The sequence below is a fragment of the Hemitrygon akajei genome, chromosome 7, assembly GCF_048418815.1.
Source record: "Hemitrygon akajei chromosome 7, sHemAka1.3, whole genome shotgun sequence".
Taxonomy (NCBI): domain Eukaryota; kingdom Metazoa; phylum Chordata; class Chondrichthyes; order Myliobatiformes; family Dasyatidae; genus Hemitrygon; species Hemitrygon akajei.
In genome coordinates, this window is record NC_133130.1 from 7570835 (window position 1) to 7598764 (window position 27930).

Below are 27930 nucleotides of genomic sequence, written 5' to 3' on the forward strand. Positions count from 1 at the left end.
TTCAATTAAGAAAAAACTATATCAATTAAGTTTTGTAGTTCTTCCTCCGTACTTGCAATTAACACAGTGTCATCCGCATTTCTGAAATTATTGATGTTACACCGCTAACTTTGATTCCCAAGATATCTCTTAATTTTTGTAATATTGCTTCACTGTACACATTGAACAAATCAGGGGGGAAAACACACCCTTGTCTAACGCCTCTCTTGATTTTCGTAAACTGACTCACTTCTCCATCTATTCTTACAACGGCAGTTTGTTTCCAGTACAGATTTCTGATTAGGCGGAGGTCTTTCGAATCCAGATCTCGAGTTTCCTGTAATATTTCAAATAACTTATTGTGCTTCACTTTATCAAATGCTTTTGTGTAGCCGATAAAACAAACAAATCTTTTTGCACTTGAATAGCTCATTCTGATAGTATTCTTAACATCAATATCACGTTTCTTGTACCTTTGTCTTTCACAAAACCACATTGTTCTTTACCTATTTCAGCCTGTATCTTACTTTTGGCACTTGTCATCAAAATTCTTAGAAGTATCTTGGTGATATGACTCAGTAAACTTCTGCTCCTATGTAATTCACATTCTGTCGCTCCAGGTTTCTTAGGAAGAGTGATAAATACTGATTTTTTCATCTTTCTGGTATTATTCCAGTCTCATCAATGTCATTGAATAAATCAGTAAGTTTTTCAATTCCATAATCTTCAAGGGCGATAATTTGTTCTATCACAAATTCATCAGGACCTGCTGCCTTTCCTTTCTTCATCTTATTTATTGCATTACAAACTTCAGATTTTAAAATACTTGGACCTTCAATGTTCTTCTTAATTTCTGGTTTTTCACCTCGACTGTCTTCAAACAATTCCTGAACGACAGTGGACAGCTGTGCCTTTTAACTGACTATTAAACCTATCCATCCTCCTTTAATATCTCCTGCTTTGTCATGTTTAAAACAACAGAACCCTGGAATACTGAGCTGCTAATCCTGCCCCTCCTGCAAACAAGTGTCACTAATGGCTACAGTATCATAATTCTATGTGTTGATCCATGTCCTGAGCTCATCTGCCTTTCCTACGATACTTCTTGCATTGAAATAAATAGAGTCAGGACACTAGCCACAGAATGCTCAACCATTTGATTCCTGACTTTGTCTGATGTCTCAGCAACAACTGTCTCCACAAACCTCTCCATTAACTGTTCTGGCACCCCGGTTCCCATCCCCCTACAACTCTAGTTTAAACCCCACTGTGCAGCTTTAGCAAGCCTTCTATCAACACTGTTTTGTAATTCAATGTTTCACACTTTTTATTTTGAATTTACAGTAATTGTATGTATACGCACTGGATGCTGACCAATAGTAACCCCATCGCCTGGCACCTTGTACCACCTCCTGTCTGCCATCAGATTTCTGAATGGTCTATGGACACTGTTTTGTTATTCATTGTTTCACACCTTTTGTTTTGAATTTACAGTAATTTCATGTGTTTGTACTGCATGACGACCAATATTGACCCTTCCATAGTAATCCCATCACCTGGCACTTTGTCCACTGCCCTCTCAGCCAAAGTGTTCATTGTTAGTGCTGTCAGTGACCCAGTTTCAGCCTCTCTCTCTGGCAATGTGTTGTGGTACTCCCACTCTCTGGTTGAAGAGGCCCTGGCATAAACCCTCTGAGTCTCTTCCCCCTCACCTTAATTACATGTTCTCAAATTTTATCTACCCCGATATGGGGATGAGTTTTCTGCAGTCTATACCCTATCTATGTCCCTCATAACTCTGTACACCTCAATCACCCCCCTTGAGCTCCCCTGCCCTAGAGAGACCAGACTCAGCTTCTCCTGTCTCTCCTCATTCATCCCAGACAACATCCTGGTGGAGCTTCTGTGTTCTCTGACTCATTCAGTTTCAATTCCTTTACCAAACATGTTTGATTCAATATTGTTGAAACAAGATACAAAATAAAATGTTATTTACCCTTCTGGCGTCAATCTCTGTTGAAAACATGCCCATTTTTTCACATAGCATATTGCTGTAACTAAGATGCAGAATAAGAGGACGAGTATGAGGATACTGGTGAGGATACTGGTGAGAATACTGGCCAAGACTTTCCAAGACCCACCTTCATCTGCTTCTGAAAAATAGCAAAGATTGATATACAGTTTAACACTGGTAATGTGAATTGTCCTTTGAATGGCAGGTTTAATATGTGAACATTGGAGGCTGATAGTTCTCCCTTAGACGCCTCATTTACAATCAGTAAGGGAGGAGAGCACCGTGCTGAAGGATGAACTTACTGTGCTGCTATTGTAGGGAAGGAAAGAAACATCAAGGTTATTAATAATAATAACTTATTTAAAGAACAACTTACATACAGACAATGTGGACAATGGGATAAAGTACAAACAGGAAATAAATAAATATATAATCATGAAAATAGATGAGAAGCATGGTTAAATAAATGGGTCTTGATCTGATGTTTAGAAGTGTCTGCATCCCTTATAGTTTTGTGAGTTACAGTTTATGAGCATTGCTCAAAAAAGCTGATCAGCCAATTATCTTTTGAGGGAGATTGTTTACATTTAACAGGCCGGAGGAAGAAGGCCAGAGAGCTCGAGCAGGATTATAAAAGAAAAATGTTCTGCTATGTACTCTGATCTCAGACCATTAAGATCTTTAAACGCAAGAAAGAGAACTTTGAAATCAATTTTTGAACATCCAGGAAGCCAGTGCTGAGCAGCTAGGATATCAGTGATATGCTCTCCCATCCTGGTTTTTGTTTAAAAGCCAGCCGTGGTGTTCTGAATGAGTTGCAGTTTGAACATTAAAACACTGGCTAGTTTCTACAATGACCTCCATCTGCAATGTTAACTTTGATGCACCATCAATAACTCACTCTGAGACGTAAAAGCGAGGTATCGGCTTTTATTGACTGGAAGAAGGAACAAGCAGTGATTGACCACTATACTACATCCTGGAGACTGAGAGGCCGGGCTCAGACCTCCATCACCTTTATACTGGTGTCTGTGGGAGGAGCCACAGGAGCAGTCATCAGGGTGCGTGTCCAGACAGGTATATGTAGTTCACCACAAACTTATTGCTCTCATTTTAATCAGAGGTGCAGGTTGTGAAACTCCAAGGGCAGTGACACTAATGTTTGTCCACCAATGAATTCCCCGGTGACCTCCATCACTCACCAGTACAGAGTGGGATAAAAACAGAATACGTTGGAAAAACTCAGTCATTCAGGCAGCCTGTGTGGAAAGGAAAATGGTCAATATTTCTGGTTGAAGATTCTTCATCAGAAATGAAAAGGAGGAAGTCTAAATAGCAGAGAAGGCTGGGAGAGAGGGAATGTCTGTAATGAGTGGAACAACACAGCATTGATGGATAGTTAACTTTCCACCTATCACCTCCCAGCTTCTTACCTCATTCCTCCCTCCCCCACCCACCTGGCATCGTCTATCACCTTCCAGCTTGCCCTCTTTCCCCCACCACCCCAGCTTTTTACACTGCCATTTACCCCCTTCCTTTCCAGACCTGAAGAAGGGTCTTAGCCCAATAGGTTGACTGTTTATTCCTCTCCAGAGGTGCTGTCTGACCTGCTGAGTTCCTCCACCATTTTGTACGTGTTGCTCTGAACTTCCAGCATCTGTAGAATCTCTTGTGTTTATTCATTTCCATAGATTCTGCCTCACTTGCTGAATTCTTCCAGCTTTTTTTTATGTGTGTGGCATTGAAGAGTTAAGCTGCTTTGTGTAACATGTTGTTAATGGTGTAAAATCTGTTGGTGTTATACAGTCTGGTCTACTGGTTGGGTGCAGATGCCCAAAATATACAAAGGAAAGACAAGAGAGAGAAGAATGGCGACACAATACTAGACCTGACCTGATTCACACAGGAAAAAAGAGCAAATTATCTGAAGTTGGTGAAGTTTATTCTGAGTCCAGCAGCTTGTAATGTGTCCAGATGATAAATCTGTTGTCCCTCAGCGTACATCACCCCGGTAACAATACAGGAGCCCAGCGCAATGCTGAATCACCTGATTTAATGCAAACGGTATATTTCAAAGTTCAAAATAAATTTAATATCGAAGTACATATTTGTCACCATATACAACCGAGAGATTCATTTTTTCATGGGCATACTCAATAAATCCACAATAGAATAATAACCATAATGGGTAATCATGACCAGAATCAGCTCCTTGCCCTTGCTGACAGTGAGTAAGAGATTGTCGTTATGACAGATTTTCAATCTATGTTGATTCATTCATTCATTGTATGTTCTGATGAACATGTGACAAATAAAGCTAATCTTTCTCTTTAGGAGGCCAAGACAGAGAGGTCAGAGTGGGAGTGAGATGGGGAATGAAGGTAGCACACAACTGGAAACTGGGGAGGTGTGAATGGTGGGGGGTGGGTTTTACCCCTGTGGACTCAGTGCAGGTCCTTTACTAAATGATTATCCAGTCAGTGTTTGGTTTCTCCATGGGGGAAAAGGCCACATTGTGAATACCAAGCATATTCACTAGATGTAAGTGTCCCTGGGAATCACCGCCTTACCTGGAATGACTGTTTGAGAATCTCAGTAGGCAGGCAGTTGATGTTTCAGACTGAGACCCTTCATCAGGACTGGAAAGGAAGGGGGAAGAGGCCAGAATAAGGAAGTGGGAGGATGGAAATACACAGGACATCATGGAAACAGACCCAGTGAGTCCCAGCATCCATTGTCCACCCCTTCACTCTAAACCTAGCTTAATCCCATTTATCATCTCCATGTTCCCATCAAGTCACCCGAGGTTTGACAACTCACTCACTAGTGATCTGTCAACCAGCATGTTTTTGGACAGTGAGAGGAAACCATTGTAACCACAGGGAGAGAAAGCAAACGTTACACTGACTGCACTGAAGGTCACGGTTCAAGCCAGGACACTGGAACAGTGAGGCCGCTGTTCTACTCACTGTGACATTGTGTTGGTTTGTGGGTTGTGAGGTGACTGCTGACACTCTGTCACTGATGAGGAGGGGAAGATGGTCAGTTCAGATTGTGTGTTTCTCCCTCTGTTTACACAGACGTTTGTACACTTCCTCTGCATGGACTGACGGTTCTAATTGTCTCTCTGTCTCCACTTTGACCAGTCAGTCATCTGCCAGTGACTTCCTAGGGGTCAGTGGGGACGCTGCACTTTACCAGGTGGTTTGAGTACATTCTTGATTCTCTGTCCTTTGTTCGCCTGGAATCTTTACCCATTACAGAGCTCAGAATGGTTTCTCAGAAACACAGGAGATTCTGCAGATGCTGGAGATCCAGAGTAACACACACAACGAGCTGGGGGAACTAGTGAAATAAAGACGAGAAGCCGTGACTGGGAGCTCGGTGTGTAACCCCCTGCACTGTTATAATGTAGATCAGAGCAATCTTCAGTAACAACACCTCATCTTCCCATTGGGCACATTGCAGCATTCGGGACTCACTGTTGAATTCCACAACTTCCTGCAACCTGATTTCTGAGTCTGTCTCCGTCATTCATCTGTGGTATTGGCTCAGCTTTTTGCTTCACTTTTCCTCTTAGTCTGGCTTTTTTCCCTCTGGGAGTGGAGGACGTGGCCAGTCTAATCTGCCAGGCATGTCCTCCTCCTCCGCCTTTCACAGCTCCTACATTCTTTTCAGACCATAAAACATAGGAGCAGAATTAGGCCATTCAGCCCATTGAGTCTACTCTGCCATTCCATCATGGCTGATTTATTATCCCTCTCAGCCCCGTTCTCCTGCCTTCTCCCCGTAACCTTTGACACCCTGATTAATTAAGAGCCTATCAACCTCAGTTTATAAAAATACCCAGTGACTTGTCCTCCGCAGCCGTGTGTGGCAATGAGTTCCACAGATTAACAACACTCTTGCTAAAGAATTTCCTCTACATCTCTGTTCTAAATGGACATCCCTCTGTTTTGAGACTGTGTCCTCTGGTCCTCGACTCACTCACTATCCTCTGTATTCTTTCGTTCTCTGTTCTGACTCATTGTCTAGGAGACGGGAGATCACAGCCAGCCAGGCAGCATCCATGGAGGCTGAAGGATCCTGATCCTGTGCAGCTCTGTCAATGCAGAGGGCAGATGCTGGTCTGTGGAAGAGAGGGCTGGGGGTGAATATGAGACAATGGCTGGTAGGTGACAGCTGGAACCTGATGAGAAGGAGAGTGAGGAACAGATGGAACCAGGTGGGGTTGAAGGAGAGGTGGAGATGGGAGAAGGGTAGAGAGAGACGAGGAGAGTTGGAAAGGACAGGTGGGGAGAGGGATAGGTAGAGATTGTGACAGATTGACACTGCACACACTGGAATCAGGAGGAACCAGATGGAACCAGGTGGGGTTGAATGAGAGGTGGAGATGGGAGAAGGGTAGAGAGAGACGAGGAGAGTTGGAAAGGACAGGTGGGGAGAGGGATAGGTAGAGATTGTGACAGATTGACACTGCACACACTGGAATCAGGAGGAACCAGATGGAACCAGGTGGGGTTGAATGAGAGGTGGAGATGGGAGAAGGGTAGAGAGAGATGAGGAGAGTTGGAAAGGACAGGTGGGGAGAGGGATAGGTAGAGATGGTGACAGATTGACACTGCACACACTGGAATCTGATCATCATCATCACAATGTGCTGTGGCATACGATGTGGGCGATCATCGTCTGTGACCATTATTGTTCTTGAAAAAGTTTTCTACAGAAGTGGTTTTCCATTGCTTTCTTCAGGGTAGTGACTCAACAAGACGGGTGGCCCCAGCCATTATCAATACTCTGCAGAGACTGTCTGCCTGGCGTCATTGGTCTCATAATCAGGAGTTGTGTTTTGCACCAACTGCTCATACGACCACCCACCACCTGCTCCCGTGGTTTCTCGTGACCCTGATTGGGGTGAGAGGGGGATGGGGGGGCTACACATTGACCATCAGAGATGGAGGACCTTCATTCTGCCCCAAATGCCAGTGGTGTCATGGGCAGGAAGTAGGTACAGTGAGTAAGTCCACCTTGTCCAGGGTAACAGAGGGAAGGAGCACCTTACGCCTCCTTTGGTAGAGACGTATCACCCGTCCCCTCCCCCCCCGCCACCCGGAATCTGACAAGGAAGGGATCAGTGGAGGAATTACGAGTTGATGGAACTTTTATTTGATTTTATTTATTTATTGAGATACAGCGTGGAATAGGCCCTTTGGCCACTTGCCCCACGCCACTCAGTGATCCCTGATTTAATCCGAGCCTAATCACAGGACAATTTACAATGACCAATTAACCTGCCAACCGGTGTGTCTTTGGATTGTGGGAGGAAACCGGAACACTTGAGGGAAACCCAGGCAATCATTGGAAGAATGTACAAATTTCTTTCAGCAGCAGTGGGAATTGAACTGATACTGTAGGCATTGTACAGTTCTGTGCCAACCCAAACTCGTCAGGGAAAAGAGGAAAGGGGTAGGACACACAGAAGGTTAAGTTTGTGTGAGATAGGCAGGTGGGTGACAGGAATGGAACTCGTTAACGGGTCTGGGTGTAGTGAGAGACGGTAGGAGTATGAAAAGCAGACAGGAAAGGTGTAGGGTAGGGTTGGGTTATCAGAAATTGGAAAATTCCATGTCCATATCATTGGGCTATAATATCCAGTCAGGATCCCAGAGTGAAAAGCAATATTCCACAAAACTGTTGTCAGATGTGTTCATGAAAACCAAAAGATTTAATATCTTTAAGACATTTAGGAATAATCACATCATAGTTTAAAGAAATGAATTTACAGAATTGTTGTCCTGGCCCATACATGCTCAATACCTCCAGTACTAGAAATCAGTTTGCATTGTGTGAACTGAACTTACTAATGACAGTGAGCCGGGTTCCGTTCCCACTGATGTCTCCCCACACTCTGCAGTAATAGTCGGCAGAGTCATTGACCTCGACCTTTGTGACCATCAGGATGAAACTGCTGTTGGAGGAGTCCCTGGAAGGCTGGAACCTCTCAGTGAAACCTGGTCTCCTTTGTATGCTCTCTCCTGCCTCGTGCGTTAAGACCCACTCCATGTCCTGCCCAGGTCGTCTCCGATACCAGTGGACATCAGTGTCTCCCAGTCTGGCGTTCTTCATGGTGCACCATAACCATGCCGATTGCCCCTCGGTGATGTTCTCCTGGCTTGGGGACTGGATAAGGACTGGAGGATTGGCATCTTTAAAGGGAAAGTATCAATTACTTTAAAAATCTTTCTGCGTAACTACGTCTAAAAGAGTAAACAGATTGAAATACTAAATTTGTAGAATTGTTTTAGCTGCACTGTATGATGCAAATGGAAGCATTTTGCTGAGAGTTATTAATTGTACAGAAATGGCTCTTATCGTATTTAAAAGCATTAGTGTTGTGTTTATTGTCCTCTGCACAAGTACATATCGGGACAGATGCAATGAAACGCTTGCAGTTCAGGCACAGAGCATTGGATAGGCAGCAGTCATGAGAAAAGCACCAATTATACACAAATTTTACAAGAAAGAACATAGTTGGATCAAAAATAAAACACAGCTGGTTTTAGTACACGGTGATCAAAGTGGTCATTGTCTTGTTAAGCTGTCGTGAGTTGGGTTGTGCTGCTTGGTTCAGGAACTCAATGGCTGAAGGGAAATAGCTGTTCTTGAACATGGTGGTGTGAGTCTTCAGGCTTCTGTACCTCCTGCCTGATGGTAACAGTGAGGAAGTAGATTGGGAACAGCTGACGGAAGGGAAAACAACATTTGATGGGAGAGGCATTTTAAAAGTGAGATGCTGGGACTTGAGGGTCAACATCTTCCTGTTGAAGGAAGAGTGGTGGGAATTGATAGAAGCTCAATACTGGCTTCAATTAGCTGTCTGGTTGTATCATTGTGTGGTACGGATGCTGCAAGGCATCGGACCGCAAACCCTACAGAGGATAGTGAAAACTGACAAGGGGGTATTACCAGAACTTTAAGAAATCAATGTGCATGCCATCAAGTTGGAGGCTACCCAAACAGAATATGAGGTGTTGTTTCACCAACCTACGTGTGGCCTCATCAAGACAGTGGAGGAAGTCATGGATAGACATATTGGAATAGAAATGGGAAGTGGAATTAAAATGTGTGGCCACTGGGAGATGGCACGTGTTTCGGCAGACAGAGTATAGGTGCTCAGCGAAGCGGTGTCCCAATCTACATCGGGTCTCACAAATATACAGGAAACCACACTGGGAGCACCGAACATTAAGGGTGGAACTGAGAAACAAGAAAGGTATGACCACATTAATGGGGCTATAGTAAAGAACAAATTTCCAGAGAGATCACAGACTGTTGCAAGAAATATAAGGTTGTTCTAGTAGGTGATTTTAACTTTCCATGTATTGATTGGAAATACCACACTGTAAAAGGTCTAGATGGGACAGAGTTTGCCAAAAGTGTTCAGGAAAGTTTCCTTCTTCAGTATGCAGATATCCCAATGAGAGAGTGCCTGATACTTGACCTGCTATTAGGGATTGAGACTGAAGTGTGTGTAGGGGAACACTTTGTATCGAATGATCATAATGCCATTAGTTTCAAGGTAATTATGGAAAAGGATAGGTCTGGTCCAAGGGTTGAGATTCTAAATTAGAGAAAGAGAAAAACCTGTTCACCCACAAAATGATTTGCCAAGATTTTCTATATTATTCCAGAGTACTTGTCCTTTCCCATTTTTCCATTTCCCAACTGTTACCAGTTTACACTCCAGGGAAAACCATCTGACTCTCTGTTCTACTGGGGACATTACAGAACCCCCTGTGTCTGACAGTCATCGTGTGAAGGTTGGATACTGAGATGTTGTTATTGTCAGTGTAAACTGACATTGACTTACCAGTTACATTGAGCTGCGTTCCTCCTCCGTAGATGTAATTCCACACACTGCAGTTGTACACTGCAGTGTCACTAATAGATGTGTTGCTGATGGTCAGAATGTAACTGTTACTCACGACATTCCTGTAAGACTGAAAACGATCAGAGATACCCCCGGACCTGCTCACAGAGTCATTCACAAAGTGACTCAACGCCCACTCGCTCTTGTTCCCAGGCCGCTGGTGGTACCAGTGGACGTCGGTGACAGTCACACTGGCATTATACAAGGCACAGTGGAGCTGGACAGTTACACCCTCTGGCACCTTGCTGACTGGTGGATACTGCACAAGGACGGGATCATCTGCAGGATCTGTGTGTTGGATATGGATACATTAATGTGTATTTATGGAGATCAATTCAAGGCAGTATATTTCCTCAGCATTTAACAATTTCTAAAATTTAAATAAATGTTAGCCACAAGAATAATTTGCAGTCTCTTTAATGAAGTCAATGATATCCGGCTGGGTCTGGAAATGTTACTGCCCTACAGTCATGGGTCTGTGATAGATTGGAGAGAGTTTTGAAGATCATTTTGCATATATTGATAATATTTCATGCTAGATCCCTCTTTTTCCCTCCATAATTCAATTTGCTCCATTGTAACACTAATGCATCTGATTTAGCTTCTCCTCAGATTTCAGAGAGAATTTGATCAGATAATGATCACTTTCCCTGAAGGGTTTATTTACCTTCAGCTCTCTAATCAATTCTGCTTCATTGCACAACACCCAATCCAGAATATCTGATTCCCCAGTGTGGTCAACCACGAGCTGCTCTAAAAAGCCATCTTGTATGCATTCTACAAATTCCCCTTCTTGGAATCCAGCATCAACCTGATTTTCAATTCTACCTACATATTGAAGTTCCCAATGACGATTGTAACATTGTACATTTGGCATGCATTTTCTATCTCCCGTTGTAATTTGTAGAGTACATCCTTACCACTGTTTGGGGGTCTTCCTACAACTCCCATCAGGATCTTTTTACCCTTGCAGTCCCTTAGCTCCACCTACAATGATTCAACGCCTTCCGACCCAATGTCACCTCTTTCTAATGATTTGATTTCATTTTCCACAAACAGAGCAAAGCCACTCCATTGCCTTCCTGCCTGTCCATAAGACCATAATACATATGAGCAGAGTTAGGTTATTCAGCCCATCGAGTCTGTTCGCCATTCCATCCTGGCTGATCCTGGATCCCTCTCAACCCCATACTCCTGCCTTCTTGCCATATCCTTTGATGTCCTGATCGATCAGAAAACGATCAACCTCTGCCTTAAATATATTCACGGACTTGGCATACACCACAATCTGTGCAGAACATTCCACAAATTTTCCACTCTGGCTAAAAAATTTCCTCCTTACCTTTGTTGTAAAGAGTCACCCCTCACTTTTGAGGCTGTGCCCTCTAGTTCTGGATACCCCCACCATAGGAAACATCCTCTACACATCCACCCTATCTAGTCCTTTCAACATTTGGTAGGTTTCAATGAGATCCTCTTGCATTCTTCTAAATTCCAGTGAGTTCAGGCCCAAAGCTGCCAAACACTCCTCACATGTTAACCCCTTCATTCCTGGAACATCATCCTCTGGACTCTCTCCAACGACAACACATCCTTTCTGAGGCATGGGGCCCAAAAATGCAGCCTGACTAGTGTCTTAAAAAGGCTCAGCATTATCTCCTTGCTTTTATATTCTATTCCTGTTGAAATAAATGCCAACATTGGATTTGCCTTCTCTATTACCGACTCAACCAGTAAATTAACCTTCTGGGAGTCTTGCACAATGATTCCTAAGTCCCTCTGCACCTCTGATGTTTGAACCTTCTCCCCACTTAGATAATAGTCCATACTGTTGTTCCTTTTACAAAATGCTTTATCATACATTTCCCAACACTGCATTCCATCTGCCACTTTTTTGTCCATACTTCCAATTTGTCTAAGTCCTGCACCAATCGCATTGTTTCCTCACCACTATGTATCCCTCCCCCTGTCTTCGTATCATCAGCAAACTTTGCCACAAAGCCATTAATTCCATTATCTAAATCACTGACAACCAATGTGAAAGGCAGTGGTCCCAATACTGACCCCTGAGTCACTGGCAGCCAACCAAAAAAGGGTCCCACTCACTGCCTCCTGCCTGTCAGCCATTCTGCTATCGATGTCAGTATCTTTCCTGTAACGGCATAGGATGACACCTTATCAAATGCCTTCTGAAAATCCAAGTACATGATATCCACCGCCTCTCCTGTGTCTACTCTACTTGTTACATCCTTGAAGATTTTCCAGGCAAGATTTCCCTTGACAGAAACAATGCTGACTTTGCCATATTTTATCATTAGTCTCCAAGTACCTCGAAACCTCATCCTTAAAATAATACTCTCCAACACTTTCCCAACCACTGAGGTGAGGCTAACTGGCCTATAATTTCCTTTATTTTGCTTTCCTCCCCTCTTAAAGAATGGAGTGACATTTGCAATCCTTCCAGTCCTCCAGAACCATGCCAGTATCAAGCAATTCTTGAAATATCATCGGTCATCTCTGAAGCAACCTCTCCCAGGACTCTGGGATTTAGTGCATCTGGTCCAGGTGACTTGTCCTCCTTAACACATTTCACTTGCCTTGCACTTTTTCTTTTGTAACAGCAGTGACACGCACTCCTGCTCCCTGACACTCATGGAACATTGGCACACTGCTAGTGGCTTCTACAGTGAAGAAAGATGCAAAGTACCCATTACATTTATCTGCCATTTTTTTGTCTCCCATTGCTACCTCACCAGCATCATTTTCCAGTGGAACAATATCAACTTTCACCTCCCTTTTACTCTTCATAAAACTGAAAATCGGGGATCTGTTCTGGGACCCCTTCTTTTAGTAATTTTTATAAATGTCCTGGATGAAGAAGGGCAGGGATGGGTTAGTAAATTTGCTGATGACACAAAGGTTGGGGGTCTTGTGGATAGTGTGGAGGGCTGTCAGAGGTTACAGTGGGGCATTGATAGGATGGAAAATTGGGCTGAGAAGTGGCAGATGGAGATCAACCTGGATGTGTGAGGTGGTTCATTTTGGTAGGTCAAATATGATGGCAGAATACAGTATTAATGGTAAGACTCTTAGCAGTGTGGAGGATCAGAGGAATCTTGGGGTCCGAGTCCATCGGACTCTCAAAGCTGTTGCGCAGTTTGACTCTGTGGTTAAGAAAGCATACGGTTCATTGGCCTTCATCAATCATGGAATTGAGTTTAAGAGCCGAGAGGTAATGTTACAGCTATATCGGACCCTGGCCAGACCCCACACAGAGTACTGTGGTCATTTCTGGTCACCTCACTTCAGGAAAGATGTGGAAACCATAGAAAGGGTGCAGAGGAGAATTACAAGGATGTTGTCTGGATTAGGGAGCATGCCTTATGAGAATAGGTTGAGTGAACTCAGCCTTTTCTCCTTGGAGCAATGGAGGATGCGAGGTGACCTGATAGAGGTGTATAAGATGATGAGAAGCATTGATCTTGCGAATAGTCAAGAGGCTTTTCCCCAGGAATGAAATTGCTAACATGAGAGGACAGTTTTAAGGTGCTTGGAAGTAGGTACGTAGGAGATGTCAGGGGTAAGTTTTTTATGCAGAGAGTGGTGAGTGCATGGAATGGGCTGCTGCCAATGGTGGTGGAGGGAGATACGATAGGGTCTTAAAAGTCTTCTGGACAGGTACATGGAGCTTAGAAAATAGAGGACCATGTGTAACCCTAGGCAATTTCTAAAACTGTTCGGCACAGCATTGTGGGCTGAAGGGCCTGTATTGTGCCGTAAACTTTCTATGTTTCTATGAAAAACTTCTGGTATCCTGCTTTATAGTGTTACGTACCCATGACATGTGACAGTGGTATACTTGTCACGTGACAGGTGTTGAAGCTATACTGGACTTGAGGTAATGGTCTTGTGATGGTGGAGTGACGTCATTTTCCCACCAGTAGAGGTTATGTGACAGTTTTTTTTTACAGGGTATAAAAGGAGGACCCCTCCCTGTGAGGAGGGGCAGTTCGTGGCTGGATTTGCCATGTTGACTTCATGCCACTGCGTGATTTAATGTTATGACGCAGTTTAGTTGAAAGATGAAGTTTTATCTAATGCCTAAAGTTTAAAAGGTCATTGCCAGCAGTTTCTTTATAATACTGCTAGTTGAGAATCAGTGGAGAGTGAAGATCGGAGTTCGGGAGTTAAAAGATCGAGGGAAGTCGATCTCGACAGTGAAACAGGTTCGACCTTGTTTGATCCTCATTCGGAAGGAATTTGTTGACTGTGCCCATGTTAATCCCTGTGAATAGCAGAAAGGATTGGGAACAGTTTTGTAAAGGAAAGGTCAGTGCCTTTAAGCCGTTACATTCTTCATCTTTGTAAAATACTTCGTGGGAAAAGTAGTTCGACTGGGAATCGCAACAACACGATGTGAAAGAGAATTTAAATCGTCTTAAAAAGTCTCTCCCTTAAATGGACTGTAAGCATTTTGAACTTTTGCAATACTACTTTGAAGAACTGTTTTTGCAACATCATTTTAAGAACTGTTTAAGCTTCATCGCTTTAAGAACTGTTTAAGCTGCCGCACAGCAGCTGATTTCCGGTTACGTGAGTGGTTTGTTTACTTTTGGGGGTTTGTTTTTCAGTGTTTGATAAATGTTTTATTTGTTGTAAAAACCCCTGCCTCACTCAAATATTTATTGTTGCTGAATCCGTAACAATAGTCTATCCTCATATTTTATCTTTTCCCTTCTCAAGACTTTTTAGTTGCCTTTTGCTGGATTTTAAAAGCTTCCCAATCATCCAACTTCCCACTCACTTTTGCTGTTTCATATGCCCTTTCCTTGGATTTTATGCAGTCCTTAACTTCCCCTGCCTTTTCAAAACTTCTTCCTCTGTGGGACATATCTATCCTGTGCCTTGTGAACAATTCCCAGAAACGTCAGTCATCTCTGATCTGCCAGCATTCCCCTCCAATGCACCTGGGCAAGCTCCTCTCTCATGACAATAAGATATAGGAACAGAAGTAGGCTATTTGGCCCATCAAGTCTGCTCCACCATTCAATCATCCTTCATCCTGCCTTCCCCTCATACCCTTTGATACCCTGGCTCAAGAGCCTATCTATCTCTGTCTTAAATGCACCCAATGACTTGGCCTCCACAGCTGCTCATTGCAACAAATTCCATAGATTTACCACCCTCTGGCTAAAGTAATTTCTCCATATCTCTGTTCTAAGTGGACATCCTTCAATCCTGAAGTCGTGCCCTCTTGTCCTAGAATCCCCTACCATGGGAAATAACTTTGCCATATATAATTTGCTCAGGCTTTTTAACATTCAGAATGTTTCTATGAGATCCCCCCTCATTCTCCTGAACTCCAGGGAATACAGCCCAAGAGCTGCCAGACTTTCCTTATACAGTAACCCTTTCATTCCTGGAATCATTCTCGTGAATCTTCTCTGAACTCTCTCCAATGTCAGTGTATCAGTAATTCCCTTTATTCCATTGCAATACAGATACATGTGATTTGTTCTTCTTCTCAAATTGCACTATGAATTCAATAATATTATAATCACTGCCACCTAAATATTCCTTTACATTAAGCTGCCTAATAAGATCTGTGTTATTAATCAACACCCAATCTAAGTTAGCCTTTCCCTGAGTAGTCTGATGCACAATCGGCTCTAAAAAGACATCTCATGGGCATTCAACAAATGCCCTCCTGTCCTTTCAATACAATATGTATCCTTGGACATTGAGCTCTAAGCTATAAACTTCTTTCAGCCATGATTCAGTGACGCCTACAACATCATACATACCCGTCTGTAACTGCACTAAAATTTTTCTGTTTTTCTGCATACTGTGCACATTCAAATATAACATCTTCCTTCCTATATTCACTCGTTTTGATTTTCTCTGCCTTTTACATTGCAGCTCATCCTGTTGTCTGTAATTTTGCCCTGTCTACAACCTCTCCTCACTAAACTTTGACTGTTTGTAAACCAGCTATCTCATAGAACATAGGACATTGAAATTTACAACACATTACAGGCTCTTCGGTGCACAATGTTGTGCTGACAATGTAGCCGAGTCTAGAAACTACTTAGAATTACCCCAGCCCATAGCCTTCTATATTTCTAAGCTCTATGTACCTATCTAACTGGCTGTTAGAAGACAGGCCCAGGAGACTTACCATTTATATTATATTCTGTCTTCAAATTGGACCTATGAAAATGAACCACTTCACACTAATCTGGGTAAAGTCCATCTGCCACATCTTAGCACAATTCTGCATCCTCTTGCTGTCCCTCTGACAACTCTGCAGATATCCACAACACCCCCAACTTCTGTGTCATCAGCAAACTTACTGACCCACCCTTCTATGCAGGTCATTTATAAAGATGACAAAGAGGAGGAGTCCCAACACAGATCCTTGCGGAACACCATTGGTCACTGACCTCCATGCAGAATATGAACCATTTACAACCACATTTTGCATTCTGTGGGCAAGTCAATTCTGGATCCACAAAGGCAGCTGTAATTGGATCCCACACCTCCTTACTTTCTGAAGGAGCCTTGCATGGGGACCCTTATCAAATGCCTTACTGAAATCCATATACACAGCTCTACCTTCATCATTGTGTTTTGTTACATCCTCAAATAATTCAGTGAGGCTTGTAAAGCACAACCTGCCCTTGACAAAGCTATTTTGACTATCCCTAATCAGATCATGTCTCTTCAAATACTCATAAACCCTACCTCTCAGGATCTTCTCCTACAATTTGCCCACTGCTGAATTCAGACTCACTGGTCTATAATTTCCTGGGTTATCTCTACTCTCTTTCTTGAACAAGGGAACAACATTTGCAACTCTCCAATCCTCCAGTACTTTTCCCGTCCCTATTGATGATGCAAAGATCATCACAAGAGGCTGAGCAATCTCCTCCCTTGCTTCCCATAGTAGCCTGGGATACATCTCATCTGGCCCCAGTGACTTATCTAACTTAATGCTCATGAATACCGAAGCAAAGTATTTATTAAGTACCTCTGCTACCTCCTCCAGCTCCATGCACACATTTCCACCATCGTTCCTGATTGGTCCTATTCTTACACAGCTCATCTTCTTTCTCCTCACGTACTTCCAGAATGCCTTGGAGTTTTCCTTAATCCTGCTTGCTAAGGCCTTCTCAAGGTCCTTTCTGGCTCTCCTAATTCCATTCTTAAGTTCCTTCCTGGCAACCTTGTAATTTTAAATCCACCTGAGCAACTCTAGCCAACCTGCCCACAGGTTTATTGGATCCCCTCAGGTTCAGCTGTAACCTGTCGTTTTGTACAGATGGTACCTTCCCCAGAAGAGATCCCAATGATCCATAAATCTGAACCCCTGCCCCCTGAACCAATTCCTCAGCTGCACATTTACCTGCCAAATCATTCTCTCCTTACACTGACTGGCATGTGGCACAGGCAACAATCCAGTGATTACTTCCCTGGATGTCTTGTTTCTCAGCTTTCTACCTGGCTCCCTAAAATCTCTCTGCAGGACCTCCTCATGTGGTCTACCTATGTCATTGTTGCCAATACGTACCAGGACTTCCAGCTGCTCCCCCTCATCCTTGGAATGCCACGGACCTGATCCGAGACATCCCTGTTCCTAGCACCAGGGAGGCAGTATACCATCTGGGTGTCCCTTTTGCACTCATAGAGCCTGTGTCTGTTCCTGTGATGAAGGAATCCCATCAACCCTGCAGCTGTCTTCACCTCTCCACTCTTCTGAGCCACAGCTCCAGACTCAGTGCCAGAGATCCGGTCACTCTGGTAGGTCATTCCCCTTATTGAGGGGGATGGCCACAGGTGTATCTGCACTGGCTGTGCATGTCCCCTCCTTCTCACAGTCTCCCAGTTACCTGTCTCCGGCAATCTAGTGGTGACTACCTCCATGTAGCCCCAGTCTATTAAGGTTCTTTCTGGCAACCTTATAACTCTCAAGAGCCCCGTCTGATTTTTTTTACTTCATAAACCTTAAGTGTACATCCTTCTTCCTCTTGACTAGATGTTCCACTTCTCTTGTCAACCATGGTTCCTTCACCCTCCCATCCTTTCCCTGACTCAACGGGACAAAGCTATCCAAAATCCTGTGGAAGTGGTCCCAAAACAACTTCCACATTTCTGTTCAGTGAGTGGTGGAATTATCAATATTCATCGTTTGAATGATTAGGGAGAGTAGGTTCATTTAAATCCATCACTGGCCAGAGTTCTCTTCTCCAGGGCTTTTAGTCAGGCACCTTTGCACAGTGTCATCTGTAATAATAACATTCCAGACTGGACAATCCATTATAACCGTCTGGATATAATAATACAGGATAAACTTCTAAATCCATCACCAGCCAGAGTTCTCTTCTCCAGGGCTTTCAGTAAAACCTTTGCACAGTGTCCAGCTATGAGGATAATAATGTTACAGATAGGACAATCTGGACCATAATGACTGTCTGGATATCATATTGCAGAATAAACAAGCAAGAACAACTTACTAAATAGATATAGCCATTCTAATCACACATAACATACAGAAATCAGTAAATGAAAAACACCAGAAATATGCTGAATTAACAGAGGAAATTGAAAGACTATGCAACATGAACAGGATGTACATTGTCCCAATAGTAATATCTACAACTGGTATCATCCCAAAGGCACGACACAATAGCATTAAACTATTAGGGCTACGCAGCAATACTTAGGTAAATCTTCAGAAAGCCACAATATTGACAGCCAAATTTGTGCCAGGTGCATCGAGCTGCAGCTCCTTAGAGAACAGGTTATGGAACTGGAGTTGCAGCTCGATGACTTTTGGCTTGTTAGGGAGAGTGAGGAGGTGGTAGACAGGAGCTACAGGCAGGTAGTCACCCCGGGGCCACAGGAGACAATAAGTGGCTGACCATCAGGAGAGAGAAGGGATTCAGGTAGTGGAGAACACCTCTGTGGCTGTCCCCCTTAACAATACGTACTCCATTTTGAGTGCAGCTGGGGGGCTGACCAACCTGGGGGAACCAACACCCTGGCGGGGAGTTTTGCTAATGCTATTGGGGAGGGTTTAAGCTAGATTTGTAGTGGGATGGGAACCAAAGTGAAGAGGCAGAGGATGGAGAGGTTGGAGCACAAGTAGAGGTAGCTTGTAGGGAGTTTGTGAGACCATAAGACCCACAGACATAGGAGCAGAATTAGTCCATCTGGCCCATCGAGTCTGCTCCACCATTCAATCATGACTGATCTCTTTTTTTGTCTCCTCCTCAACCCCAGTACCTGGCCTTCTCCCTGTAACCTTTGATACCATGTCCAATCTCTGCCCTAAATACACCCAATGACCTGGCTTCCACAGTTGAATGTGGCAACAAATTCCACAAATTCACCACCGTTTGGCTAAAGAAATTTCTTCGCATCTCTGTTTTCAAAGGGTGCCCCTTTTTCATGAGGCTGTGCCCTCTTGTTCTAGATTCCCCCACCATGGGAAACATCCTTTACACATCTACTGTGTCTAGACCTTTCAACATTCAAAATGTTTCAATGAGATCCTCCCTCATCCTTCTGAACTCCAATGAGTACAGACCCAGAGCCATCAAATGATTCTCGTATGATAACCCTTTCATTCCTGGAATCATCCTTGTGAACCTCCTCTGGACCCTCTCCAATGCCAGTACATCTTTTCAGAGATGGAGATGAGGAGCCCAAAACTGTTCACAATACTCAAGGTGAGGCCTCACCAGTGCCTTATAAAGTCTCAGCATCACATCCTTGCTCTTGTATTCTAGACCTCTCGAAATGAATGCTAACATGGCATTTGCCTTCCTCACCACCGACTCAACCTGCCAGTTAACCTTCAGGATGTTCTGCACGAGGATTCCCAAATCCCTCTGCATCTCAGATTCCTGGATTTTCTCACCATTTAGAAAATAGTCCACACATTTTTTTCTCTTACCAAAGTGCATGACTGTGCATTTTCCAACAGTGTATTTCACTTGCCATTTTCTTGGCCATTCTCTGACTCTGTCTAAGTCCCTCTGCATCCTACCTGTTTCCTCAACACTACCTGCCCCTCTTCCAATCTTCATATCATCTGCAAACTTGGCAACAAAGCCATATATTCAATCATCTAAATCAAAAAGAAGTTGTCCCAACACCGACCCCTGCAGAACACCACTAGTCACTGGCAGCCAACCAGACAAGGATCCTTTTATTCCCACTCACTGCCTCCTACCAATCAGCCAATGCTCTAACCACATTAGTAGCTTTGCCTTAATACCATGGGCTCTTAACTAGGTAAGCAGCCTCATGTGTGGCACCTTGTCAAAGACCTTCTGAAAGACCAATATACAATATCCACTGCATCCCCTTTATCTATCCTCCTTGTCGTTTCCTCAAAGAATTCCAACATGTTCATCAGACAGGATTCTCCCCAAAGGAAACCATGCTGACTTTGTACTATCATGTCCTGAGTCACCAAGTACTCCATCACCTCATCCTTAACAATTGACTCTAACATCACTGAGGTCAGGCTAACTGATTTATAATTTCCTTTCTGTTATCTTCCTCCTTTCTTAAAGAGTGGAGTGACATTTGCAATTTTCCAGTCCTCTGGCACCAATGATTTTTGAAAGATCATTTCTAATACCACCACAATCTCTAATGCTAACTCTTTCAGAAACCTAGGGTGCAGTTCATTTGGTCCGGGTGACTGAGGTGCTTTTAGGTCTTTCAGCTTTTTGAGCACCTTCTCCCTTGTAATAGTAACTTCACCCACTTCTCTTCCTTCACACACTACAACAAGGATAGGCTGATATTCAAGCAAAAATGCACTCAGCCTGATGGTTTGAGATGTGTCTGTTTAATGTAAGGAGTACAGTAAACAAGGTGGATGGACAGAGCGTGGATCAATGCGTGGATCTGTGACATTCTGGCCATTACAGAGACTTGGATGTCTCAGGAGCAGGATTGGCTGCTGAGTGTGCCAGACTTTAGATGTTTCAAAAAGAACAGAGAGGGAGGCAAAAGATGTGGGGGTATGGCATTGCTAATTAGGGATAGTGTCATGACAACAGAAAAGGAGCAAGTCATGGAGGAATGGTCTACTGAGTCAGTGTGAGTGGAAGTCAGAAACAGGAAAGGGTCAATAACTCTACTGGGTGTTTTCATAGACCCCGATTGTAACAGGGATATGGAGGAACAGATAGGGAGGCAGATGGAAAATTTTAACTTTCCTAATATCAGTTGGCATCTCCTTAGTGCAAGGGGTTAAGTTGAGCTGGAGTTTGTTATGTGTGTTTAGAAAGGTTTCCTGATGCAATATATAGATAAGCCTACAAGAGGAGAGGCTGTACTTGATCTGGTATTGGGAAATGAACCTGGTCAGCAGTCAGATCTCTCAGTGGGAGAGCATTTTGGAGGTTGTGAACACAACTCTATCTCCTTCACCAAAGTGCCGCAGAGGGACAGGAGCAGAAAATTTGAGAAAATATTTAATTAGGGTAGGGGCAAATATGATGCAATTAGGCAGGAACTTGGTAGCATAAATTGGGAGCAGATGTTCTCAGGGAAATGCACGGCAGAAATGTGGCAAATCTTCAGGGAACATTTGCATGGAATTCTGCATAGGTATGTTCTATTGAGGCAGTGATAGGATGGTAAAGTTAAAGAACCATGGTATGTAGAACTTCTAGTTCAGAAGAAAAGAAAAACTTATGAAATGTTCAAGAAACAAGTATAGTTAGAGCTCTAGAAAATTACAAGTTTGCTAGGAAGGAGCGTAAGAATGGAACTAGGAGAGCCAGAAGGGACTTTGAGAAGGCCTTGGTGAGCAGGATTAAGGAAAACCCCAAGGCATCTACAGGTATGTGAAGAGCAAGAGGATGAGCTGTATGAGAATGGGACCAATCAGGTGTGATAGTGGAAACGTGTACATGGAATCGGAGGAAGTAGCGGAGGTACTTAATTAATACTTTGCTTCAGTATTCACCATGGAAAAGTCCTTGGCATTTGTGGGGATGACTTGCAGTGGATAGAAATGCTTGAGTGTATAGACGTTAAGGAAGAGGATGTGCTTGAGCTTTTGAAAAGCATTGTTAGATTAGTCACTGGGTCTGGATGAGATATACTCCAGGTTACTGTGGGAAGTGAGGGAGGAGACTGCTGAGCCTCTTGTGATGATCTTTGTATCATCAATAGGGATGGGAAAAGTACCAGAGGATTGGAGGGTTGCAAATGTTGTTCCTTTGTTCAAGAAAGAGAGTAGAGTTAACTCAGGAAATTATAGACCAGTGAGTCTGAATTCAGTGGTGGGCAAGTTATTGGAGAAGATCCTGAGAGGCAGGTTTTATGAGCATTTGAAGAGACATAATCTGATTAGGGATAGTCAGCTTGGCTTGGTCAAGGGCAGGTCATGCCTTATGAGTCTGATTAAATTCTATGTTCTATGTTCTAAACCACATTGATGAAGGTAGAGAAAGTGATGAAGACGATGTAGCGTATATGGATTTCAGTAAGGCATTTGATAAAGTTCCCCATGCAAGGCTCCTTCAGAAAGTAAGGATCCAAGGAGACCTTGCTTTGTGCATCAGAGGTGTCCGCAGGGATCTGTGCTGGGACCCCTCCTCTGAGTGATATTTATAAATGACCTGGATGAAGAAGTAGGAGGGTGGGTTAGTAAGTTTGCTGATGAAACAAAGGTTGGGGGTGTTGTGGATATCTGCAGAGTTGTCAGAGGGACAGCAAGAGGATGCAGAATTGTGCTGAGATGTGGCAGATGGACTTTGACCCAGATTAGTGTGAAGTTATTCATTTCGGTAGGTCCAATTTGATGACCGATTATAACATAAATGGTAAGTGTGGAATATCTGAGAGATCTTGTGGTCCATGTCCATAGAATACTGAAAGCTGCTATGCAGGTTGCAGTATTGTTAAGAAAGTGTATGGTGTGTTGGTATTCATCAACCATGGGATTGAGTTCAAGAGCCATGAGGTAATGTTATGGCTATATATACCTTGGTCAGATCCCACTTGTACTACTGTGTTCAGTACTTGTCGCCTCACTACAGGAAGGATGTGGATACTATAGAGAGAGTGCAGAGGAGATTTACAAGGATTGGAGGGTGTACTTTATAAGAATAAGCTGAGTGAACCTGGCCTTTTCTCCTTGGAGCGTCGGAGGATGAGAGGTGACCTGATTGAGGTGTATAAAATGATGAGGGACACTGATCATGTGGATAGTCAGAGGCTTTATTCCAGGGCTGAAATGGCTAACACAAGGGGGCACAGTTTTACGGGGCTTGGAAAAAGGTACCGAGGGGATGTCAGGGGTAAGTTTTTCACACAGATAGTGGTGAGTGTTTGGATATTATAGGGTCTTTTAAGAGCTTTTAAGATAGTGGTGGGAGTGTGGATACTATAGGGTCTTTTAACAGTACATGGAGCTTAGGAAAATAGAGGGAAATGCACCAGGGAAATTCTAGGCAGTCTCTAGAGTAGATTACATGGTTGGCATAATATAATGGGCCGAAGGGCTTGTAATGAGCTGTAAATTTCAATGTTCAATGTTCTATTAAACAGCACTAGAATAGTCCGATAGTTCCTTGCAATTGAGAAATTACCAAGCAAGGCTATGCCTGTACCTCAGGTTTTACCAGTTTGAGCTGAGAAAAATTAAATAATAATAATTATTTATAGGCATCCGTTAGTCTCGTGAGACCATGGATTTGCGCCTTGGAAGGTTTCTAGGGCACAGGTCTGGGCAGGGTTGTATGGGAGACCGGCAGTTGCCCAAGCTGCAGGCCTTCCCCTCTCCACGCCACCGATGTTGTCCAAGGGAAGGGCACTAGGACGCAAGCAGCTGGCACCGGTGACGTCGCAGAGCAATGTGTGGTTAAATGCCTTGCTCAAGGACACAACACACTGCCTCAGCTGAGGCTCGATCCAATGACATTCAGATCACTAGACCGATACCTTATCCACTAGGCCATGCGCCAACACAGTAATAATTATTCTAATATTCCAAAAAAGAACTTTTCAAAGAGAAGAAGGACAATACTGTGGCTGACAAGTGAAGTCAGAGCCAAAGTAAAAGCAAAACAGATGGTGTACAAGGAAGCCAGAGCTAGTGGGAAGATAGAGGATTGTGGAGCTTTTAAAAACTTTCAGAAGGAAACTAAGAAGGTCATTTGGAAGAAAAAGATGAATTATGAGAGGAAGCTGGTGACTAATATCAAAAAAGATACTAAAAGCTTTTTTAAGTATATAAAGGGTAAAAGAGAGTTGAGGGTAGATATAGAAACAATACTAAATGATGCAGGAGACATTGTAATGAGAGATGCAGAGATGGCAGAGGAAGAGAATGGGTATTTTGCATCAGTCTTCACAGTGAAAGACATCTGCTGTATACTGGACATTCAAAAGTGTCAGGGAAGTGAACTTTGTGTGGTGAAAATTACGACTGAGAAGGTGCTCAGGAAGCTGAATAAGTCTCCTGGACCTGATTGAATGCACCCTTGGGTTCTGAAGGAAGTAGCTGGAGAGATTGCAGAGGCATTAATGGTGATCTTTCAAATCGATAGATTGGAAAATTGCAAATGTTACTCTGCTTTTTAAGAAGGATGGGAAGCAGCAGAAAGGAAAATATAGACCCGTTCACCTGATGTCAGTGGTTGAGAAGCTGTTGGAATGGATTGTTAGGGATGAGATTACTGAATACCTGGAGGCACATGACAAGATAGGCCAAAGCCAGCATAGTTTCCTGAAAGGAAAATCCTGCCTGACAAACCTACTGCAATTCTTTGTGGAAATTACAAGCAGAGTAGACAAAGGAGATGCAGTAGATGTGGTGTACTTGGATTTTCAGAAGGTCTTTGACAAGGTGCCACACATGAGGCTGCTAAACAAGATAAGAGCCTATGGAATTATGGGAAAGTTACATACGGGGATAGAGCATTGGCTGATTGGCAGGAAACAGAGCATGGGAATAAAGGGATCCCATTCTGGTTGAGCAAAGAAGTGGCAAATGAAATACAATGTTGGAAAATGTGTGGTCATGTACTTTGGTGGAAGAAATATATAGGCAGACTATTATTTAGATAGGAAAAGTTCAAAATGCAGAGATGCAAAGGGACTTGTGAGTCCTTGTGCAAGATACCCCTAAAGCTTAGCCTGCAGTTTGAGTCAGTTGTGAAGAAGGCGAATGCAACATTGGCATTAATTTCTAGAGGTATAGAACATAAGAGCAGAGATGTGATGTTGAGGCTCTATAAGGCACTCGTGACACCACACTTGGAATATTGTGTGCAGTTTTGGGCTCCTTATTTTCAAAAGGGTATACTGACATTGGAGAGGATTCAGAGCAGATTCACGAGAATGATTCCAGGAATGAAAGGGTTACCATGTGAAGAATCTCTGGCAGCTCTTGGGCTGTATTCCCTGGAGTTCAGGAGAGTGAGGGGGATCTCATAGAAACATTCCAAATGTTAAAAGGCCTGAAAAGATTAGATATGGCAAAGTTATTTCCCATGGTAGGGGATTCTGGGACAAGAGGGCACAACTTCAGGATTGATGGACAGGCAATTAGAACAGAAATGCGGAGAAATTTCTTTGGTCAGAGGCTGGTAAATCTGTGGAATTTGTTGCCACGAGCACCTGCGGAGGCCAAGTCGTTGGGTGTATTTAAGACAGAGATAGATAGGGTCTTGATTAACCAGTGCGTCATAGGGTATGGGGAGAAGGCAGGGGAGTGGGGATGACTGGAAGAATTGGATCAACCCATGACTGAATGGCGGAACAGACTTAATGGAACGAATGGCCTACTTCTGCTCCTATATCTTATGGTCTTATGGTCTAATAATAATTTTAACTTACTTATAGTGCACTTTTCATACAGACTGGTGATATGTTGCAGCCCTGACCAGGTTGGTGTGGTCTTCATTGAATCTATAATGGTAATTGTTCTATTATGGATTTATTGAACATGCCTGCAAAAAATGAATCTCAGGGTTGTAGATGGTGACAAATATGTACTTTGATAAACGTACTTTTGAAAAGATATTAGTTAAAAGCAAAGTTAAATAAATAGGGTGTGTTCTTGTGTTTAAAGGTTTTAACTGAGTCTTATCATTTTATGTTTTGAATTCTGCACTATAAGCACTATTGAGGGAGGTGTTTTAGATTGAAGAGACCCTGATCTATGACTCCGAACTCTGAATATTTTCTCCTTTTCTCTCCTGTGATATCACACTCCACATTGACATTTATTTTCAAATATCCAACTGGACACACAGAGCAGGTGGTCAGTCACCATGTTGGTGCTCCCCACCCATGAGTTAGAGGCCACAGTGCTCTGGATCATGTCCCAGTGACGGGGCTCCAGTATTACACTGTGTGTTCTTCACTACAATGTGCCCAGCCACGGGAAGTGAGTGGTGGTGGAATAACTCCCAATACAGGGACACACTGCTGAATAAATAGAACTTGTACTCACTGGTTACGATGAGCTGGGTGCCATTCCCGTCGATGTCTCCCCACACTCTGCAGTAATAGACGGCAGAATCACTGTGCACCACGTCTGTGACTGTCAGGGTGAAGCTGCTGTTGGACGTGTCTCTGTAAGACTGGAACCTCCCAGTGAAACCCCGTCCCCACTCTGGGCTGCCTCCTGCCCTGTGTGTTAGAACCCACTCCATGTCCTGCCCAGGTATTTTCCGATACCAGTGGACGTCGGTGTCTTCCAGCCTGGCTTTGCTCATGGTACACCATAACCACGCCATGTGACCCTCAGTGACACGCTGTATGCTCGAGGACTGGATAAGGACAGGATCGTCTGCACCTGTAAGGGAGAATATCATCAGTTCAACCCCAGCTTGAAGAAGCCATCTTTTGTTACATGACCTCTTGTGAAAGTACAAACACTTTATTGCTTCTGATATTAATATAATGTTCCAGCTGTTCCCGAGTTTACAGAGTTCAGGTGAGATCAATGATGGGTGATAAATATGTGCTTCAAATAATCACCACCCACTTCGAATTGAACGTGGAACAGTACAGAACTGGACAGGACATCTGGTCTTGATGTTGTGCCGACCTTGATGCTCATTTATGTTAAATATCCTCCTCCTATGTATCATTCATATCCCTCCATTCCCTTTGTATTCACATGTCTATCTAAAATCCTCTTAAAGTCAAACAAACTCCCAGCTCCACTACTACCCAGTAACCTGTTGCAGGCAGATAAGGCAGATTCCGGTTCATTGGGCTGTCGGTTAATCAGGGAGCTGTTAATTTGGGACATCTCTTAAATAACAAAAGCTAATTGAGAAAATAGACAGGATTCACTTTGTTTATTTGGGACACTAAGTCGTTTAATTGGGACAGGAGGTTGTTGCTGAACAGTTTCTAACGAGAGTCAGTGGCGTGCATTTGTAAGGCCGTTACACAACACTGCTTTGTTTTTAAATAGCATCAAAGCACGTGCTTTTGTTCAAAAAGCAGTGATTTTGTCACTGATAGTTGATGAGAAATTAGCAGTAAGGCAATTCAGAACTGTTTTGCTAGCTGCACAAGTACATTTAAATTTGTCCTTCACATCACCTTTAATCTGTCCCCTGCTCTAAACTTAAAATCATGTCTGGTGTTTGACATTTCTACCACGAGGGAGACCACCCTGAGATTGACCAAGCGTTCCTTGTATTTCATTCCCTCTAATCCAGGCAGCATCCCAGTGAACCTCGTCTCAGTCTTTCTACAGTCTCCACATCCTCACTACACCAGGAACTGTATGCAATACCCACAGTGGATCTGAGTCAAATTTCATATATCTGCAACATGACTTGGAGTCATGGAGCACTACAGCACAGAAACTGGCCCTTCAGCCCTTCTAGTCTGTGCAAGCCTGATTTTCTGCCTATCTATCCAAACTTCTCTTAAATGTTGCAACTGAATGTAATCCACCACTTTCACTGGGAACTCATTCCACATTCTCAGAATCAGTTTCTCTTCA

General features: G+C 43.4%; 1 protein-coding gene across 1 annotated transcript; it reads right to left on the reverse strand.

Annotated features, from left to right (window-relative positions):
- Window positions 1-1971: 1971 nt before the first annotated feature.
- On the reverse strand, window positions 1972-26680 carry LOC140730023 (uncharacterized). The gene is made up of 4 exons (XM_073050172.1): window positions 26416-26680; window positions 9864-10211; window positions 7855-8199; window positions 1972-2132 (listed from the first exon to the last, which is right to left on the reverse strand). Exons 1-4 carry the CDS (start codon window positions 26678-26680, stop codon window positions 1972-1974), a joined length of 1119 nt encoding a protein of 372 aa, XP_072906273.1.
- Window positions 26681-27930: the final 1250 nt, after the last annotated feature.